The sequence below is a fragment of the Lynx canadensis genome, chromosome B4 (assembly GCF_007474595.2).
Source record: "Lynx canadensis isolate LIC74 chromosome B4, mLynCan4.pri.v2, whole genome shotgun sequence".
Taxonomy (NCBI): domain Eukaryota; kingdom Metazoa; phylum Chordata; class Mammalia; order Carnivora; family Felidae; genus Lynx; species Lynx canadensis.
Window position 1 is genome coordinate 90,828,892 of NC_044309.1, and position 21,263 is coordinate 90,850,154.

A 21,263-nucleotide genomic window follows, 5' to 3' on the forward strand; every position below is an offset into this window, starting at 1 on the left:
CCCGGCTGTCGCTCTTTGCCTCTCCAGTCACGTCCCAAACCCGGAGGGACGAAAGCCCTGCTCAGAACGTAAAAGCCAGTGAGGAGGGCCACGCAGACGCAGGGGAGACCCCGCCGCCAGGCCGGGCGTCCCCAGGGGCATCTCTGCCGGGCAGCGCCTTGCGTCATGTGGGGCCCGCCCCCTGGTCGGGCTCGGCAAGTTCTGCAGCCTTGGCCGTCGTGGAAGCAGGATTTCCGCGGTTGTGTAATAGCACCTCGCGGGCGCGGAGAGGCCTGGGCTCCGCATCCCTCCTCGGACTGGCCCCTGGTCTCCGGCGGCCGAGCCATGGCCTGGACGGCGGCGGCGGCGAGCGGCGGGGCCCGCGGTACGCTCTCGGCGCACACGCTCCTGTTCGACCTCCCGCCGGCGCTGCTGGGCGAGCTGTGCGCGGTCCTGGACAGCTGCGACGGCGCGCTGGGCTGGCGCGGCCTCGGTGAGCGCGGCCCGCCGCTGCGGCGGGGCGGGCGGGGCGGGGGGCGGCGGGGACGCGGCGCGCATGCTCAGCCGGGCCCGCCGCCTTCGCGGCCGGGCAGCCCGCGGTCCGGCCCGCATGGGGCCGCGCGGCCTCCGGGGTCTTCCGACGGGGAGGCTGCCCTTTCCTCGCCCCGGGAAGGAGGCAAACACGCCCCGAGGCCCGAAGGAGAGCTCCCCCCTCTCTTTCAAAGACACTTGGGGTGTCTGTGCAAGATTAAGTGAGCGGAGGCTTGGGAAAAGCGGCAACCCGCGTGAAACCATCTAATATTTATCAACTGTGCCTCCTTTGCTTGGTTCAGAGTATTTTCAATCAGAACGCCTATGTGATGTCCTCTTACTGCAAAATTACCCCAGAATATAATCTTCATATCAAAACATTTTTGTGCCTTTCAGTGTACCCTTTGGTGTTTTCAGCCCACTTCCAAGTACACCCACCTTCCTTAAACTTCAGGTGAAATGCTAAAGTAGAATACGATTTGTAATTAATGTGGCTCCCAGTTTTCCTCATTAAGTATTTCTGGCTTATTTACCCAATTTGTGGCATGAAAGTTTATGCTAGATGCTGGCTTTTTATTTTAATCTAGAAAATTGGCTTTTAAGACTCCCATTTTATGCAGCCATTGGGGAGTTGGGCAACCGACTGCTTTAGGCAAGTGTTGAGTGTCTTCACCAGAATTCGGACAAAAATCCTTTGTTTTGATAAGTACAGGGGTTTTTGTTAGATTTGATCTTCCATGATGCCACATTTAATATGATTGAAAATAAACACAGTCATGTCAAAATAACTTAGCCCTGATTCTCTGAAATTGTCTTATTCATTTATTTTAAACAATAGCACAAGACCTATGAGAAAAAAGTTTTGTGTTGATGAGCAATATGGTCACACATTCTGGAATGTGGCATTGGGCTTTGAGTTAGTGTAAATTATATTATAAGCTCTGTCACTTTCAAAGTATGACCCTGATGTAAACATCTCAGAAAAGGGTGCTTGACTCTTTGGCTTCTGGAAAGCATAGAGAGTTCCAGTATGCGTTTGAGGGGTAAGATCCTTTCTACACCAGATCTTTTTGAAATGGGTAATGGCATGGGCAGTTTTAGCACCCATTGGTTTCCTGGAATTACTACGTTTGTGAGAGAAACTTTTTTAGTCCAACCCACAGGTAATGAATAGGGCCAGGCAGCTATCATAAATGAGTAAGGCAGGTTGAAGACTGGAAATGAAGAACATATGTCCCATCTGAAAGGGGCAGTTAGTCCTCAGTCCCAGGTCACTGCCACTTTTCAGGAAGTCCAACCCAGAATTGCTGGACTCTCTCTCTCTCTCTCAGCACTGAAATACAGATATCCGTGCTTTACCTGGGCTGTCTCATATAACACTTCCAATTGCCCTTGGGAGGTAGGTGCGATTATCATCACACTGTTTCAATAGGGGAGGAAATCATGGTACATATACATTAAGTTACTTGCCCAAATTGACACTGCTAAGGAGCGGCAGAGCCAGGATTCGAACCATGGCAGTTGGGATCCACTGCCTGTGCCCTTAACCTACAGCCACTCTACACTTCCCGACCCTGACTTCCTCAGGGTCACGAGTCCTGACTTCTGTGCTCTTTTCCGCTGTATCTCAGCCTCTCTAAAGTGTAGTCATTTCAGCCATGAAAGAACAATTCAGTGAGCCATCTCACACATGCAGCCCCATTTTTCTAGCTGTGGAAATCAGACCACCCAAATGAGAACAAGCTCGGGCTGTTTATTCAAAGCAAGGGAGTCAGCCACCATCACTCGCATCTGACAGAGACCCAAAGGCAAGCTGAGGAGTGGAAAAGCTTTATGTTGGAAAAAAGGGGAAGGCTTCAGGTCTGTCCTTATTGGAAGCAGTTGACATGGAGAAGCTATGGACAAGCTAACTAGCAGGAGAGCATTCTATGTGATTGTTTAGGGAGCATATTTGACTTTTTCCAGATGGCCCTAAACTGGAAGCAGGGGCAAAAATTAGGAAAGCTGTCCCTTGTTGATCAAGTCCTGACTATTTGGGGCTGATTGCTATAGCGATTATTGTTTGGCTTCCGGAACTAGTTGCTACAGATGCTAATATAACATCCCAGACTAGTCACCCTAGGTAGTAGATTGGCATTCTGGGCTGCTTGATGCATCTTGTGGGTCACAGTTCTATTTTTATATATAGTCTGGCCATTGTCCCTTTGTATATTCTTTCATAGGAGAAGAATCTAAAATGTCTAGCCCTTGATTCCCTAGCTATAATTTATTATGCACATAGCTGGACCACATAGCTCTGAAAGGAGATCTAGAACAGACCAGCTGCCTCATGAATTATTGGCTCAGCAAGAAAGGAAGCCTGGCTCAATTCAGGGTGGTTGAGGGCAACTGCCCATGTTTAAGCATGCCGTTTCCCTATTGGCACTGTGAAAGGAGAAAGAGGGGAAGAGGTGCAGGGAGGGAAAACTTGACCTTAGAGGGTAGAGGGAGGAGAGTGTTAGGGGACTGAATCAAGGAGACAGCCCTATTTATGCTCAGGACAGTGGAGAGCCTAAAGATACAGAGTGTCTAGATTCCATATAGAGAACAACCGTCATAGGTAAGACTGTCTCAAGCCGATTGTGATGATGGTGAACATCAGACTATATTTGCAAAGGCAGCTCCACCACAGATAGATCATATGGCAGCCTAGTCGTTCGCAAGCCGGAATCATCCGTGCAACCTTTTAAAGACACAGATGGCTCAGAGCTGTCAATTCAGTAGGTCTGCTTTGAGGATCCTGCATCTTTCTGGTTTTTGCTGAGCCCTACAGGTGAGTCTGAAGCACAGCCTGGTTTGGGAGCCTTTGCTTAGGCCAAATTCTCTTCTTTAGTGGCATCTTAATAGATATTTTGGGGGCGCCTGGGTGGCTCTGTCAGTTGAGTGTCCATCCCTTGATTTCGGCTCAGGTGATGATCTCACGGTCATGAGCTTGATGCCTGCGTCTGGCTGTGTGCTGAGCATGGGGCCTGCTTGGGATTCTCTCCCTCTCTCCCTCTCTCCCTCTCTCCCTCTCTCTCTCTCTCTCTCTTCCCCTCCTCTCCCTCCCCCTCCCTTGCTTATGCGGGCACATGCACTCTCTCAAAATGAATAAATATTTAAAAAATATATACACATAACAGTTATTTTACCATACTCTTTCACTTCTCCACTTAATTTTCTTTTTTTTCTCTTTTTTTGTTTATTTACTTTTGAGAGAGAGACAGAGCATGAGCAGGGGAGGGGCAGAGAGAGGGGGAGACACAGAATCTGAAGCAGGCTGTCTGCTTCTCAGAATCTTTGAGCTGTCAGCACAGAGCCCGACACAGGGCTTGAACTCACGAACGTGATATTATGACCCGAGCCGAAGTTGGAGGCTTAACCAACTGAGCCACCCAGGTGCTCCTCCACTTACTTTTCTTTATCTTTTTTTTTTTTTTTCAACGTTTTTTTATTTATTTTTGGGACAGAGAGACAGAGCATGAACGGGGGAGGGGCAGAGAGAGAGGGAGACACAGAATCGGAAACAGGCTCCAGGCTCCGAGCCATCAGCCCAGAGCCTGACGCGGGGCTCGAACTCACGGAGCGCGAGATCGTGACCTGGCTGAAGTCGGACGCTTAACCGACTGCGCCATCCAGGCGCCCCTACTTTTCTTTATCTTTAAACGTATTCTACATATTATTCTTCAAGTCACTTTTATCATGTATTGTTATTAAGAATAGTGTAATCACTAGGTTAACATTCTCTGGTTGGTGATGATTTTATGGCTTCGCAATGAAAGTAGAAGCCCAAATCGAAAATGTTATTTATTTTATACTATCTTACAGACATGGGAACATGTGTACTTGGTGGCAAGTCATTTCATTACTTTACGGTAGAGGGTTATTGAGTGTTATTCGAATGAAATTGAAACCTTTCAATGCTTATGATACATTGAGAAGGAAACCCTTTTACAGATAGTCTGTAATGGTTGTATTTAGATTTCCTCTTCTTAAAAAAAAGAAATTATCAGAGCAATTATTATTCATCATTTTAATGTAATTCATCATTAAATTTAAAATTACATTAAATATGTATTTGAATATTAAAGACTTAAAATTATAGGAATAATAACGATAGTAGCTGCAATCTCCTGTTTACTCTTTGCCAGATACTCTGTGCTAAGCACTTTATGGAGTGTGTCCTTTATCACAAAAATCCTGTGAGGTAGGCACTTTTCCTATTCCCATTTATAGGTAGGGAAACGGACTCTCGGAGAATATAAGCAAATTACCTCAAGTCACGGTCTTGTAAAGCACAGACTAGGTTTCTAATCAGATGGTCAGACTCCAGAGCCTATGTTCTTTTTAAAAAAATGTTTAGGGGTGCCTGGGGGGCTCAGTCGGTTAAGTTTGGCTCACGTTATGATCTCCCAGTTCATTCGTGGGATCGAGCCCTGCGACAGAATCTACACTGACAGCACAGAGCCTGCTTGGGATTCTCTCCCTTTCCCTCTGCCTCTCCCCTGCTTGTGCACACGCACACACACACACTCACCCTCTCTCTGTGTCTCAAAATAGATTTAAAAAATTTTACAAATGTTTAAGTAGACTTTATGGTTTAGAACAGTTTTAAATTTACAGACAAGAAGAATTCTTATATATTTAATGTCTTTCTCACGTACTCTGCACTCAATTTCCCCGTTATTGACATCTTACACTAGTCTGGTGTTGTAGAATCTAAGTCTAAAGTTCTCTTTTGTCTAGCAAAAGAGCGGATGCAGGATTAAAACGAGAGACGGCTAATGTCGGCGGGGGGGGGGGGGGGAGATAAGAACCCCGAATAAGCGTCCTTGCCTCGTATTTATTCAGATCAGAAGGCTTGCAAACGTGATGGGTGTGTACAAAGAGACAAAGAAACTCGGCACATTAACTTGTGGATGTGGGGGGGAAAGGGGAATTTTGAAGATATACAGTGTTTGGGGTTTGGGTCAATATAAAACAAAATCCAGGCACCGGGCAGATGGGTAGATGGTTGTTAACGGCAGACAGGAGGCACTGTGTCTGTTTATCTTTGCCAGCCTAGGGGATGAGACAGACAGGGGGAATAACCTCAGGGTTAACAAGACACCTTTTCGTTTGTTAACCATCTCCGCTCCGGCTGCTTTGCCTGCAGCGCAGAGGTCCAGAGTCCAATTCACCAATTTACCTAACCTGTCCCTATTCTCCTATGAAAGCAGCTTTCTGCTGTAGTACTAAACTTGGGGTGCTTTCACCCTGAATATCTAATCTTGTTATTCCTATGTATTGGGCACCTTTGTGCCGATTCTATTTCAGGCCTTTGCCTCTCTGTATGTATATCTAGAGGTTCAGCACCCCTTCCCTGTTTTGGGGTGCCTTTGCACCTCCCTATTCTTGGCACCTTTGTGCCTCCCTATTCTTGCCACCTTTGTGCCTCCCTATCCTTAAAGTGCCAATCTGTTTACCCAAACTCAGGTGTGAGCATTTTATGACTTTGTGTTTCTTTATGCCCTGTTAACCCATTGGTGTAGACCCTGGGGGATTCCTAAGCTTATCCCCCAGAGTCTGGTACATTTGTTACAATATCAATATGTTATTGTTAAAGTCCATATCTTATTGGGATTTCTTTCATTTTTGCCTAATGCCCCTTCTCTCTTCCAGGATCCCATCCAGAGGTTAGTTAGCCATCATGTATCCTTAGGCTCCTCTTTGCCATGATCGTTTCTCTGACTTTTCTAGTGTTTGATGACCTTGACAGTTTTGAGGAGCACTGGTCTACAGTTTGTAAAATGTCCCTTGACTAAGATTTGACTGATGTGTTACTCATGACTAGACTGAAGTTATGGATTTTTGAGAGGCAGAGGTAAAGTGCTATTTTCATTACATCATATCAAGGGTGCCCACTGTTTACATGACTTAGCGCTGTTGCTGTTAACCATAGCTGAGGTAGTGTCTGTCTGTTTTCTACACTGATACTTCTCCCTCTTGGCATACTCTTTGGAAGAAAGTCACCATGTGCAGCCCACACTTAAGGAAGAGAGAGTTATGCTTCCCCTCCCTGAAAGTGGAATAGAGCCTGTGTTCTCTTGACCACCATGTAATTTCTCTGATCTTGCAGTGTTCTCTCTAGATCTCACTTCTACTCTGAGTTACCACCCCATTTCTCTGTTCCCTTTAAGACAAAATTCTGTGTATTATATTCCAGGCCCTCCATTTTCCCTTGAACCCGCTCCAATCAGGGTTTCATGCCCCACTGCTCCATTAAAATTCCTCTCATCCAAGGTCACAGCAGCTAAACTCAATGGTCAGTTCTCAGTCTCTTTTTATTTGACATAGTTGATCACTCCTTCCTCCGTGAAGCACTTTCTTTACCTCTAGAATTCACACTCTCTTCATTTTCTTGTCTTCTTACAGGTTCCTCTTTATCTCTCTGACCTCCTCGAATGCCCCTGGGATTAGTCCATGGCCCTCTTCTTTTCTGTTTATCTACTTTACCCACTATCTTGTCAATTGCATCTGTATGGTAATAATGCCACATTTCTAGCCCAGGTCTCCCTCTTAACATCAGTACCATCTCTCTGTTTGCCTACTTGACAGATATTTCCAACTTAACAGCCCAGAAATGCTTCCCTCCCCCAAAGTTTTTCCCCATCTTGGCTAATGGCAACCCCATCCTTCATTTGTTCAAGCCGAAAGTATTAGTCTTCTGTGACTTCTAGCTTTCTCTCACAAGCCACCTCCTGTCTCTCAGTGTATACTGGTAACTCTGCCTTCAGGATCTATCTAATAATCTAATCACCTCTTACCACAGCCTCCACAGCCCTCCTGGTCCAAACCACCGTGAGATCCCACTGGCTAATTTCAGCGGCCTCCTAACTGGGCTCCCTGCTGCTACCACCCTGGCCCTCCTCGAGTCTCTTTTCAGCACAGCCACCGACCGGTGAACTGAAGTATATATGCAGGGGATATTATATCATTGCCCTGTTCGGAACCCTTCAGTAGCTTCCCACCTCACGGTAAACACCAAAGTCCTACATGCCTTTTCTCACTTCCTTCTTGTTTGCTCCACTCCAGCTCCATTGGCCTCCTCGGACAAGCAAGGAACATTTTCCTGTGGGTAGCCTTGAGGCTCATTTCCTTACCTCCTTTGTGTTTTTGATGAACTATTATCTCTCCTGATCACTCTTTTAAAATCAACACCCCTCCCAGGGCGCCTGGGTGGCCTAGTCAGTTGAGCTTCTGACTCTTGGTTTAGGCTCAGGTCGTGATCTCACAGTCTGTGAGTTGGAGCTCTGCAAGTTCAAGCCTCATTGTTGGGCTCTGCACTGCCCAACAGTGCTTGGGATTCTCTCTGCCTCTCTCTCTGCCCCTTTCCTGCTCACACTGTCTCTGTCTCTCAAACTAAACTAAACTAAACTAGACACTCCCCTCCTCCTTATGCCCCTTTCCTGCTTCCTTTTTCTCTCCATCACTTACCATCTTTCAAATATTTTGTAGATTTTTATTTGTTTTTTTTTGCCAATCTAGAAGTAAGCTTCAAGGGGACAGTGTGAGAAGTAAGCGGGAGGAGTCATTTTTAGAAATACCAAATAAAAGCTGTGCTGCCTAACGATAGGTTTGCAACCTATTGGGAATATGTATGAGCCCCCTCACCCCATAGTGGAGTCCCAAACCCTTAGACACTTCGCTTCCTGGTTCTTCCCCTCTCTCTTTCCTGTGCTTATTTTTGCGCGCTTTGCAATGAACATGCGCCAAAGTACAGAGGGAAAAGGGACCGAAGGTCTCTGTGTCACCTCAGGGAATGTACATTTGTGCCAATCAGACTACTTTTTGCCTTACGTGGACAGGCAACATCCAGGTAAGCTGTCACTGCTATAGTACTCAGCCAATGAGGAACCAGGGGAGGGGCTTACATACTAGGAGATAAGTTGTCTGCTGTGACTTCCCCCAGTTTGCCTGTTCATTAGATACCCCGCTCTTGCAAGAACGTTGATTAAAGCTTCCCTTCACTGTGCTCTGAGTCTCAACATCCCTCCTTTGATTGGGTCAGTGGGCTTATTTCTCACAGGCGGGGAATTTTTTGTTTGCCTTATGTCCTGCTTACTCCTTTAGCATCTGAAAGTGTACGTAGTACAGTGTAGGCATTCAATAAATATCTGCGATTGAATGAATAATGAACAGATGTCTGTTAAATATCCAAAACCTTCTTGGGCAAAATATCAAACAAAGCGTTGTACCTGATACAAGTCATGGTCCCTGCTTTTAGGGATTTTCCAATTTAAGGTAGGCAACAGGCCTATGCACATTTTTTTTTTTACACATTTATTTATTTTTGAGAGACAGAAGCAGACTGCAAGTGGGGGAGGGGCAGAGAGAGAGGGAGACACACAATCCGAAGCCGGCTCCAGGCTCTGAGCTGTCAGCACAGAGCCCGACACGGGACTGGAACCCACAAACCATGAGATCATGACCTGAGCCGAAGTCGGACGCTTCACCGACTGAGCCACCCAGGTGCCCCAGCCTATACACATTTTATAAAGAAGTTTAACAAAGGAAGAAAACATGGGGAGATAGTACTGATCATAACCTGGGTAAGGAATTACACAGCTCTGCTTCAGACTGCAATGCTGGTGTTCAGGGTGAACTGTTGTAAAATTTTCTCCCAGAGGTAGTTAATGTTAGGTCCTTACCTGAGTCTGGGATTGAGGAGGGAGTAGGGCAGAAGGATACGTGAAAAATCATGCATAGCCCTTCCATGGAATATGAGTCCTGCTCAGGTATGGGTAAAAAGTAAACATAAGCTTAAGTATGGATAAGAATTACTTCTTGTAAAATTTATTACCTAGTGGGTTTTTTTTTTAATTTTATTTAAATCAAGTTAGCATATAGTGTAATAATGATGTCAGGAGTAGAATTTAGTGATTCATCACTTATATATAACACCCAGTGCTCATCCCAACAAGTGTCCTCCTTAATGCCCATCCCCCATTTAGCCCATCCCCCCCCCCACCACCTCCCCTCCAGTAACCCTCCTTTTGTTCTCTGTGTTTAAGAGTCTCTTATGGTTTGCCTCCCTCTCTCTTTTTATCTTATTTTTCCTTCCCTTCCCCTATGTTTAGCTAGTGGGTTTTAATGCTATAGTCTGGTAAGAGGAGTTGAGCTAACTGACACATTTGACTTGTGTTATTTCTTTTGAATTAAAAATATCTTCAATCTTAAATGTTCTTTTAAAAGAATGCCTAATTGGGTTGTGTCTTTGTAGGAAGAAAGGGAGACTTCTTTTCCTTTTCCCATTATATTGTCTCAAAACAAACTTTGCAAGAGTGCAGTCTTAAGTTACTAGGGGTTTTGACTTGTGGTTATATGCAAATACAAAGATTCCAAACAAGGGTGTGTTGCATTAGTCTAAAAAATCCCTTCAGAGACATATTTGCATGTGGAGAGTGCTTTCTGCAGTTGAATTCCCCAGTGGTTAGCATTACCTAGATAGTCTTGCTCTCTCAAACAGAGCCCAAAAGGACCTTTGAGTGTCAAATGAGTATTAAGCAATCAGTATCTTCAGATAAACTAATCTGAACTGTTCAGGTGGACTTTTTGGCTTCTATTATGCCAAGATGCCTTTCAAAGAAAAGATTTGCCTTCCAAAAAAAAATTTTTTTTAAACAATACTTAACTATAGCATATTTTTCTTAAAAAAATTCTTTTTAATGTTTATCTATTTTTGAGAGAGAGAGAGAGAGAGAGAGAGAGAGAGAGAACAGGGGAGGGACAGAGAGAGAGAGGGAGACACAGAATCTGAAACAGATTCCAAGCTCTGAGCTGTCAGTACAGAGCCCGATGCAGGCCTGGAACTCGGGAACGAGGAGATCATGACTTGAGCCGAAGTTGGACGCTCAACAGACTGAGCCTCCCAGAAGCCCCAACAGTGTATTTTTCTTAATTTATCTTTTCATTTAGAATGCTCTTAAGTTTAACAACACAATTAGTCATTGAGAACTTTACTCTTTATTTGTTTAGTGCCATGAATAAACAAAGATCTATGTTCTGGAAGAAAACAGAAAGGATTAGAGAACACTATGAATATGGAAGGATCTGACTAATAAACATGTCAAGAGTTTGCCTTCCTGTATCATCACATTGAAGCTCTTGTCTAGAATTTGACCTAAATGAATTATACACTTTATGGATGCTGATAATGCTCGTTAGTGGTGTTTCTATGCAGAATGCATCATCATTGAAGAAAAGCTATTAAGGTTTGTACTATGAATCACCAGTTAGAGAAAGAGAAAATGTATTTCGTTTCTTATCCTGGAAGCAACCCATGCATGCGGTATCCATTTCAACTGAGCCTGGGCCAGTTATACTCCATGAACTGTTGCTACTAGAAAAATGCCTTTGCTTTCCATAGACCTGGTGCAAACTCAGAACCCTTTGATCCTGGTCAGTGTTAGGGAAGTAAAACCTCAGCTCTTTTGGTATCTGTTGTGTCTCAAGTCACAAGGTGGGAGAGCACAGAATCATGGCCTGTTGCACTCTTAAAAGGGAAATTCAGAAACTGAACAAAGAAAAAGAAAACTGGGGACTAGAATGATGTGGGAAATCCGATATTCCCTGGGACTTGAAAAGTTAACTCTAGATCTCCTTTGGGGTTATAAACTATTCCTTTTTTAATTTTAAGTTTGTTTGTTTGTTTGTTTGTTTATTTATTTAGAGAGCATGAGCAGGGGAGGGGGCAGGGAGAGAGAGAGGGAGAGAGAGAATCCCAAGCAGCCTCTGCACTGTCAGCAAAGAGCCTGATGCGACGCAGGGCTTGAACTCACAAACTGTGAGATCATGACCTAAGCTGAAACTGAGAGTTGGATGCCACCCAGGTGCCCCTAAACCATTCCTTTTCTACTGTGAGAATTGTGAGCCATAAAATGTTTTTACCTTTTTATGTGCAAATATGGTATATGAGACTCCTGGTACTTCTGCGGCCAGATGGATCCTCCCAAAACTAAAGCTTCCATCTTTGCACCGCCTTCTCAGAAATCTTTGGCCTTGTTTACTTTCAGAATAGAGCTTAAGTTTGTGTGCTAACACCCAGGGCCTCTGTCACTCAGCAAATACATATTGAACATCTACTATGTGCCAAGTGCGTACCTACAAAGGTAACAGGGAGACCCCATGGGGCTTGTTCATCTTTTCTTTAACGTGAACCCTCTGCTCTAAGTATACTGGCCTCTTCTTTGCCCTCTCAGGCCCTTTCCTTCATTTCTGGAACAATTCCCCATCTGACAGGCTCTTCTGTTTTGTCCCAATTCAACCCTGTTGTAAAGTGAGTGGATGTCGTAACCGAACAAACATGAGTTGGTGCCTTGGTGAGTCAGAAACTGCACCAGGTTGTGTTTTCCCACAAAGAAAACTTTTGTATGTGGCAAATAAGATCATGGGTACTGGCTTCCAAAGCCATGACTGCCTGAGAGAGGGTGAATGGGTTCCTTTTGTTCAGTGTTAGGATGAATATTTGGATTGGGAAGCCTTGTCTTCCTGTGTAGAGGTGAGCATAACATCACACATGCACCTTAAGGAAACATGACAATATGACATCGTGTGTTATGTAAATGACACTGAAGCTCCTCCTTGGGTGGAGATTTTAGTATTATAATGAGATAAAGATAATCATAAGTTATTCCACAGCTCACTCCATGGGCCAGCCGCACAAGCTCCAGGCTGGTTTAGCACAAATGATCTGGGTGGTCTGGGCCAGTAGGAGGTCTTGTCAAGGCAGTCGCCATCACCTGGGGTTGTTGCGGGGGCGGGGGGGTGGTTTTGGGTTTCATTTGTCTGAGTTAAGGGAAAAGCCAGAAAGTAGAGCTTAGGGAAAAATGTAACACAAAAGTTAATGCGTGTAGCAGGTGGATAGTAAAGGCCAGGTCCTGGGGTCTAGCTGGTGACAACGTCCCACCCTCATACTCCTCCCTGACTGTGGTAGCCCACAAGGCTGTCATCTCCCTTCAGGTCTCATCCCAAAATCAGGTCATGTCTTATCCGGAGTTTTAAAGTAGAGAGGGAACTGTTTGCTTTTTTTTTAATTAATTAATTTTTTTTAAGTAATCTCTACACCAGCGTGGGGCTTGAACTCATGACCCCAAGACCAAGAGTCACATGCTCTTCCAACTGAGCCAGCCAGGCACCCTGAGACGGAGCTGTTTTATTTTATTTTTTTATACAAGCTTGCTGTATGTTGTATAAGTATTATTAATTTATATGGTACATTATGCCTGATACTCTATAAATGTCAGCCAAGTAATCTACTAATAGAAAAAGTAGAAACCTAAACTTTCACTTTGCTGAGATTTGATATTTAGTGTTCCCCTGTTGGAATGTTAATCTGGAGACTGGGAAGTGTTCTAAAGACTGGAAGAGGTATTTTAAGGTCAGTGCTGCTATAATCAGCAGACCAGAGAGGGGCAACCAAATTTAGTGTCTGTTTTGGGAGGGACTTCAAATGGACTTCAGAGGATGTTTACTGATGAGAAGTTTGAAATTGCTCAGCGACTTGCCTAGAGTTGTACCATAGGCGAATGGCAGAGCCACGAATAAACACACATTTTCATGCGTATACCCAGGGGGCCACAAGGGTCCTCTCTCTTGATGGAGACTTCTCTTTTGAAGACAATGTAGTCTACTTTTGGGGTTCACAGTTCATTCCTTTATTTTGTTTCCCAACTGAAATTCCCATGATTTTTTTTCTCCCCAGTATAGTATATTAATTCCAATAATTCCTTGAGTATCGGCCTCTCTTTAGAAGTATGCATAATTTTAAACTTGGCTCAGGCTCCAGAAACCATTCCTCTAGGAAGCTTTCCATGATGCCCTTATCTTTTTGAGAGAGATAGAGAGGGATAGAGTCCCAAGCTGACTCTGTGCTGTTAGTCCAGAGCCCAATGCAGGGCTCCATCTCATGAAACGTGAGATCATGACCTGGGCGGCGAAATCAAGAATGGGTCGCTCAACCGACTGAGCCACCCAGGTGCCCCCCCCCCCCCGACCGCCTTTTTTTTAAGATTTTATTTTTAAGTAATCTCTACACCCAACATGGGGCTTGAACCCACAATCCCAAGATCAGGAGTTGCACATTCCCCCGACTGGGCCAGCCAGGCACCTCCATGAGGCCCCCATTTTTAGTTAGGGACCCCTCTTCTTGCTGCACATACACTTGATGTATGCAATTACTATACTACTAGCACAGTCAACAAATGTTTGAACTTGTTAAAAAAATGAAATTCAACCAAGTAAATCTGAAGACTTTAATTGGCTTTATTTAATAATTCATGAATCAGTCAGTATTCCGTCTAGCAAGTAGAAGGGAGTTCCGGGGAGTTGTACAAAATGGAAGGTTATTTTCCAGGAAAGATGGTGGGGCAAGAAAAATTATTAGCAAAAGAAAAGTATTGTTCTGCTTAGGTCATGACCTCACGGTTCATAGGTTTCAGCCCCAGTTCAGCAGAGAAGCTGCTTGGGATTTTCTCTCCTTCACTCTCTGCCCCTCCCCCTCCCCTCAAAATAAATAAACAAAAACTTAAAGGAAAAAAAAAAAAAAAAGGATTGTTCCTGGCAAGATTCTTTCCCTTAGGGAGAAGAGCAGGGGGTCTTATCATGCAGATTACCTCATCTTCCTTTGGGGATACAGAGGGCCCATGTAACAGATTACTTCAAAGGAACTGATTAGAAAATTCCTGACTAACTGGGTAAGATTTATATTTCTGATGCAGGTTGAAACTACAGTACTGGATTAGGTATTTAGCCCCATTTGGTGACTTGGCCTAAGTGACGCCATTTTGGGCCTGTTAACAAATTGTACCGATTTGCACTATTTCCCCTAAGAGCTTTTAGAAATAGTTAAAGTGTTTATGAAAAGTGTGCCTCAACCAAATAGGTAGATCACATCATCAAAAGAAATACATTAAAAATTAAGTTACTGGGGTGCCAGCTGGCTTAGTCGGTTGAGCATCTGACTTCAGCTCAGGTCATGATCTTCCGGTCCGTGGGTTCTAGCCCCACGTCAGTCTCTGTGCTGACAGCTCAGAGCCTGGAGCCTGCTTCAGATTCTGTCTCTCTCTCTCTCTCTCTCTCTCTGCTCCTCTCCCGCTCTCTCTCTCAAAAATAAACATTAAAGCAAACTTAATTTAAAAAAAATAGAGAGTTACTATATCTTGATAAATATTTTTGCTTTGAAGGTCCCCTTCTATTTTTTAGTGTGAAGGTATCTAAAACATATATTGACAGTTGGATAGTCCTTGCCTCTTCATGAGACATCATCTCTTCCAAGAAATAGATAATAAAGATATTCTTGCCAGAACTTAAAATATGGAGGAAAGGCAAAAACAGTCCAACTTAATGATGTCAGATACGTTATTGTAGCTGTTTTTTCCTTTACAGCCTAAGCATACATTCCAGTTGAATGTCTCAACTTCATCATCCTTTATCGGATATGCCGCTTCCTTTCACCCTTTTCTTTTTTTTTTTTTTTAATTTTTTTTTTCAACGTTTATTTATTTTTGGGACAGAGAGAGACAGAGCATGAACGGGGGAGGGGCAGAGAGAGAGGGAGACACAGAATGGGAAACAGGCTCCAGGCTCTGAGCCATCAGCCCAGAGCCTGACGCGGGGCTCGAACTCACGGACCGCGAGATCGTGACCTGGCTGAAGTCGGACGCTTAACCGACTGCGCCACCCAGGCGCCCCCCTTTCACCCTTTTCTGATACAAGATGTGACTGAATAACATAACGCTTAAGATGAAACTTTATGGGCATTGACCAGGATAGACTAAGTTATATGCAGTAACAAGCACTACCCAATTCACTGCCAGTGGTTAACATAACCGAAGTTTGCTTTTTGCTTGTGGGAACAGCACTGAGAGTCCAGAACAGCTGACCTCATGAGGTGGCCCCGCATTCCAGGTGGCTTTGATCTTGAAGCACCCCCGTATCAACATGTGCTTATACCTGGTGGCGAGCATGGGTGCCTGGTGAATTGCCCCCTGGCTCTTCAGTGTTCCTGGCTGAAAGGGACACATAGGCATAACTAACCCAGGGCAGGAAGATGTAATCCTCTCTGAAGGGGCAGAAGATTGGAAATATTGGTGAGCACTGGTAATATCTACCGAGTCCATTTTTGGTCCACAGGAAGAGGGGGACAGTTATGGTTGCATATTGTGATCTCTGTCAACTTTCAGGATGTACTTATACTCTCAGCAAAAACAGAAAGTTGAAGGAAACTGAATAGTCTAGCAAACCCTTGGAGGACTGAAAATGTGGGGAGAAGGGATGCCATATTAAATCAAAAGATGTTTGTCTTTCTGATGTCTTGATTCAAATACCGCAGCTATTGGGGTGCCTGGGTGGCTCAGTGGGTTAAGTGTCTGACTTCTGCTCAGGTCCTGATCTCACAGTTCGTGAGTTCGAGCCCCACATCAGCCTCTATGCTGACAGCTTGGAACGTGGAGCCTGCTCTGGATTCTGTGTCTCCCTCTCTCTGCCCCTCTCCCACTCGTGGGTGCGTGCTCTCTCTCTCTCAAAAATAAATAAATGTTAAAAAAAAAATTCAAGTACTATAACTAGTGTAGTAGCTCCCTAAGAAATTTTTTAAAACTTTAGAGTCTTTTAGAGTCTGAAATAGACTGAACAGAGATAGTTCTGTAGGGGGCTTATTACACTTCTCAGGTCTGAGCCCCTGTTCGTCTTTTAAAAGGACATCAACCTTTGGAGAGTATCACTGGGGGATAGGTGAGTCCTCCAATGAGGTTACCTTGGTTACTGCTGGAGAGAAGCTTCCAGATTTGTGTGTGGCAGAAGAAAAGGCTGATTTCCATAGCCAGTTAGGGTGACGTGTTGAGGGTCCCCACGACCACACTCGGATGACAATTGGATTTTATCCATCCATGTGTATCTGGCTTTTTAAATTTTTTAGACTTTCCAGAGGATAAAGGTATGAGACAGGGTGTCTGGGTGACTCAGTCGGTTAAGTGACCAACTCTTGATTTCAGCTCAGGTCACGATCCCATGGCTCATGGGATTGAGTTCTGTGTCGACCCCCGTATCGGGCTCTGTGCTGACAGCTAGGACACTGCTTGGGATTTTCTCTCTTCCTCTCTCTCTGCCCCTGCCCTGCTTGTGCTCACATTTTCTCTCTCTCAAAATAAATAAACATTAAAAAAAATAATTAAAAAAATAAAAATTATAAATAATGTGAACTAAAACATATAAAGTATCCCTATACATGTATTCCAATAAAAGTAAACTATCGTTGGGTTCTTCCTGTTGCGATTTCTACAGCGGAGCGACTTTCAAACAGCTGGCTGGATGTTCGTCACATCGAAAAATATGTTGACCAAGGTAAAAGTGGAACAAGAGAACTACTCTGGTCCTGGGCACAGAAAAACAAGACCATCGGTGACTTGTTACAGATCCTCCAGGAGATGGGGCATCATCGAGCTATCCATTTAATTGTGAATCATGGTAAACATTTATGATTTTTATGATGTGGCTCTCTGTCTATTTTATAGAGTTTGCAATTTATAAATGTAAATATTGCATTTTGTTCAAGACCATGACTGGTTATACTATATGTCAAGGATTCCTTACCTGAGGCTTTATCTGAAGGCTTTTGTCACTTCTTTTGGGCGACACTTTCTTTCCTTATTGCCTATGTTATACAACACAGTCCTTTCTACCACTTGTTTAGGTTTTTAAAATTTTTTACTTGTAAACTACACATTAAAAATTTTTTTTAAATATTTATTTTCGAGATAGAGACAGAGACAGAGTGTGAGCAGGGGAGGGGCAGAAAGCGAGGGAGACACAGAATCCGAAGCAGGCTCCAGACTTTGCTGGAGCTGTCAGCACAGAGCCCCATGCAGGGCTCGAACTCACAAGCGGTGAGATCATGACCTGAGCCGAAATCAGATGCTTAACCGACTGAGCCACCCAGGTACCTCTAAATTACACTTGTTTAAACATTTCACTCTTAGCTAAGAGAATCAGTTTTCCATCCAAAACTCTGACACTATTTGAATCGTAAACAGAATCACAGTGTTTGAGTAAAACATAAATACTTTTATAATTGGCTTTGTCATATAAGTCAAAATATAATTGGATTCTCTCTTCCTCCGCCCTTGTATTTTAGTGCAAATGATGCCTGGGGCTTATCTTTTATCTTCAGTGCTGTTTTTATGCCAGGGCCTCTAACTCTGCCTTACGAGTCTCGTTTCACAGTGGCCTAATACCTCCCTCTATTTGTCTTATGTGTTTCTGATGCTGTGTCATGACTTACACTTAAAAGCAACCTGATGGGGGCGCCTGGGTGGCGCAGTTGGTTAAGCATCCGACTTCAGCCAGGTCACGATCTTGCTGTCCGTGAGTTCGAGCCCCGCGTCAGGCTCTGGGCTGATGGCTCGGAGCCTGGAGCCTGTTTCCGATTCTGTGTCTCCCTCTCTCTCTGCCCCTCCCCCGTTCATGCTCTGTCTCTCTCTGTCCCAAAAATAAATAAAAAACGTTGAAAAAAAAAAAAACTTTAAAACCAACCTGATGAGGAAAGCTCATGAAACTTTTTCTGTTCATTCTTTATCAATAAAATTAGTTCCTAATGTCCCCTGTTCTGTTTACTCCACTTTAGATTTATTCACTTCAACAAGAATGATCCTGAGTGATCTTGGGTCTTATGTTACAGACTCAGGGCTCTTAGGCTGAAAATTCTTTTGAATCAGCATCCTTGTTCTTTTGGCTCTTTTGTCCAGAGGTATTTTTAGTTCCGTATATTTGCATGCAAATATAACTCTACCTTATCACCCCTACCTAGAAAAAATCCTGCGAAATTTGTACCAGAACACTGTACCTTCAGATTGACTTTTATATGCTTTTTACGTTTAATGGGATATTAGACAGTTCCCAATAGGCTCCCACTACGGTATTTCCCGTAAAACGTGGCTCATCTCTTTTGTCACTCTTTCCTCACTTGGTTTAGTCCCATGGAATGCTTCACTATGAAGGTGACTGACCAAGTAAAGTACAGTGACTCCCTGGACACTGTAAATGCACTGCCTTTTCATTCTCTGAGCCTTTTCCAGCTGCTGAAACCACACACACAACTTATCGTTCACAATATAAACTCACACCAATCTGATAGGACACAGGGTTATGTTTTACGTTTACAGATTCCGGAATAGATTTCAGGATACCTTTTCACTCTCTGTGTTGTTTATTTACACAGCAGAGAATGATGTGGACTGTGAGTAAACGAAAATTTCACATCCTTGCTTGACTCCTGTTGCACATGCAAAATTTATTTCATTTTTAAAAATAGGAGATTCGCTGATTGGTGGAAAGACAATTATTTACTGCCCTAGTATCAGGAGATAGGTAAATCTGAGATGAAGAGGAGGATAGCATTTTGGTCTGAGTCCTTTGCTGAGAAAAATAGCATTATTTAATTGCAACTTGTTGAGTGGATGCTTTGAAACTAAATCTTTAAAATGTTAGTTGTTTAGCTTGTTCAAAGAAGCAGCGTGATGATTCATGGAAACCGTTAAGTGAGCCTACTGAACACGTGTCTCCTATGATAGCTACTCAATGAATTAGAAGTTAGAGTTCCTAACTGAAAGTGCATAAAAAGATTTAGTCTTTGTTGCTCCCATGGACAGACTTACCAGTTATCCAAATAATCCATTATTTGCTCAAATATCCATTTTTGCCTCCCTTCCCTTGAAATTGTCAGTTTGGTGGGATGGTTTTCATTTTAGAGGAGAGATCACTTGGTGGATTTGGAATTTCTTATAAGTCCTCCTGAGAAAAGTCTTGTATTTCCTCCCAGTCACTATTCCTGCGATTCAGGTGGCTGCCATTAGGTGTTTTCACATCCATAAAGCATTCCCTCATATCTCAGGACATAGCCTAGTTGTTCAAGAAACGAGAATCCTTACCTGCTTTCGTTATATTTCTGGTATGCCTGCTCTTACATATCACATTTTGCATTTATATTTCAATGGTCATAATTGTTTTCTACTTTTACATAAAATCCACAGTTTTCTGCTGGCTTCTTAGGAGAGCCATTTTGAATCTTCAATTTTATATGACAATGAATATTGCCTTCCTTTTTATGGGCAACAAAAGGACAATGACTTTTAGTGCCCTTAGTTCAAATTTTATTCTACACGATACTTCCCCATGATGTTTATTTCTTTTTCTTGCCTAATTGCCCTGGCTAGAACCTCTGGTATAAGGTTGAATAGAAGTGGCAAGACCAGACATTTTTTTCTTGTTCCTGATGTAAAGGGGAAAGCATTCAGTTTTTCATAATGATGTATGACATTATTTGTGGGCTTTTCACAGATACCCTTTATTAAATTGAGGGAATTCTCTTCTATTCCGTGGGTTTTTACGATAGGTTAGTGGATTTCATGGGTTTAGTTCTTCATTCTATTAATGTGGTGTATTACATTGGTTGATTTTCATATTGTAAGCCAATCTTGGATTCCCGAATGAATCCCACTTGATCATGGCATATAATCTTACATGTTTCTGGATTTACTTTGCTAATATTTCATTGAGGACTTGTTGTTGTTGAAGACTTCTGCATCTATGTTCATAAGAGATATTGGACTATAGTTTTCCTGTGAAGTTTTACCTGGCATTGGTATTAGGATAATATTGGGTCTCATAGAATGATTTGGGAGTTGTTTCCTCCTCTTCTATTTTGGAAAAATTTGTAAAGAACTGATGTTAAATTTTGTTTAAATATTTGATAGAATTCACCTGTGAATCCATTCAGGCCTGGGGTTTTGTGTGTAGGAAATCTTAAATTATTAATTCAGTCTCTTTCCTTGCAATAGGTCCATTCAGATTGTTTATTTCTTCTTGAGTTAGTTATGGCGGTTTGTGTCTTTCTAGGAATCTGTCTGTGCCATTTCAGTTATCTAATTTTTTTAAGTTTATTTATTTATTTTGAGAGAGCACGCAAGTGGGGAAGGAGCAGAGAGAGGGAGAGAGAAAGCATCCCAAGCAGGCTCTACACCTGCACAGAGCCGGATGCAGGGCTCAAACCCACGAACCTCAAGATTGTGACCTGAGCTGAAATCAAGAGTCACTTAACTAAGTGAGCCACCCAGGTGCCCCTTAGTTATCTAATTTTTTACATGCAAATGTTCATCATATTCTCTTACAATTCGTTTTATTTCTACAGGGTTGGTAGTGTGTCTCCTCTTTGTTTTTGGTTTTAGTAATTTGAGTCTCCTCTCTTTCTTGGTTAGTCTAGCTAAATCAGTTTTGTGATTATTCCAAAGAACCCCTTTGGTTTCATTGATTTTCTCTTTTGTTTTTATATTATCTATTTCATTTATTTCCACTGTAATCTTAATTCTTTCCTTCCTTTGCTTCCTTCAATTTAGCACTTTCTTTTCTAGTTCCTTCGGTGAAAATTCAGGTTATTGATTTAAGATCCTTTTTCTTTTTTAAGGTAGGCATTTACAACTATAAATTTCCTTTTAAGTGCTCCTTTTGCTACATCCCATAAGTTTTGGTATGTTGTGTTTTCACTTTCATTCATCTGAAAGTAGTTTATAATTTCCCTTGTGATTTCTTCTTGGATTCATTGGTTATTTATGGACTTGTTGTTCAATTTTCATGTATTTGTGAATTTCCCAAATTTCCTTCCATTACTGATTTCTATTTTAATTGCATTGTGGTCAGAGAATATG

The 21,263-nt window shown here is 43.1% G+C and overlaps 1 protein-coding gene across 3 annotated transcripts in view; it reads left to right on the forward strand.

The window, feature by feature from the left end:
- The first annotated feature begins 257 nt into the window (after positions 1–257).
- The window catches only part of IRAK3 (interleukin 1 receptor associated kinase 3), a 64,754-nt gene continuing 43,748 nt past the window's right edge, over positions 258–21,263 (forward strand). For 2 of the 3 annotated variants that reach the window (XR_003970450.1, XM_030323151.1), the window contains exons 1-2: positions 258–472; positions 16,849–17,031. Coding sequence is in view for 2 of the 3 variants with exons in the window: in XM_030323151.1 (XP_030179011.1) it covers positions 325–472; positions 16,849–17,031 (331 nt within the window). In the remaining variant the exon portion in view is untranslated. The remainder of the gene's footprint in view (positions 473–16,848; positions 17,032–21,263) is intronic. The other variant, XM_030323150.1, reaches the window with a different exon arrangement.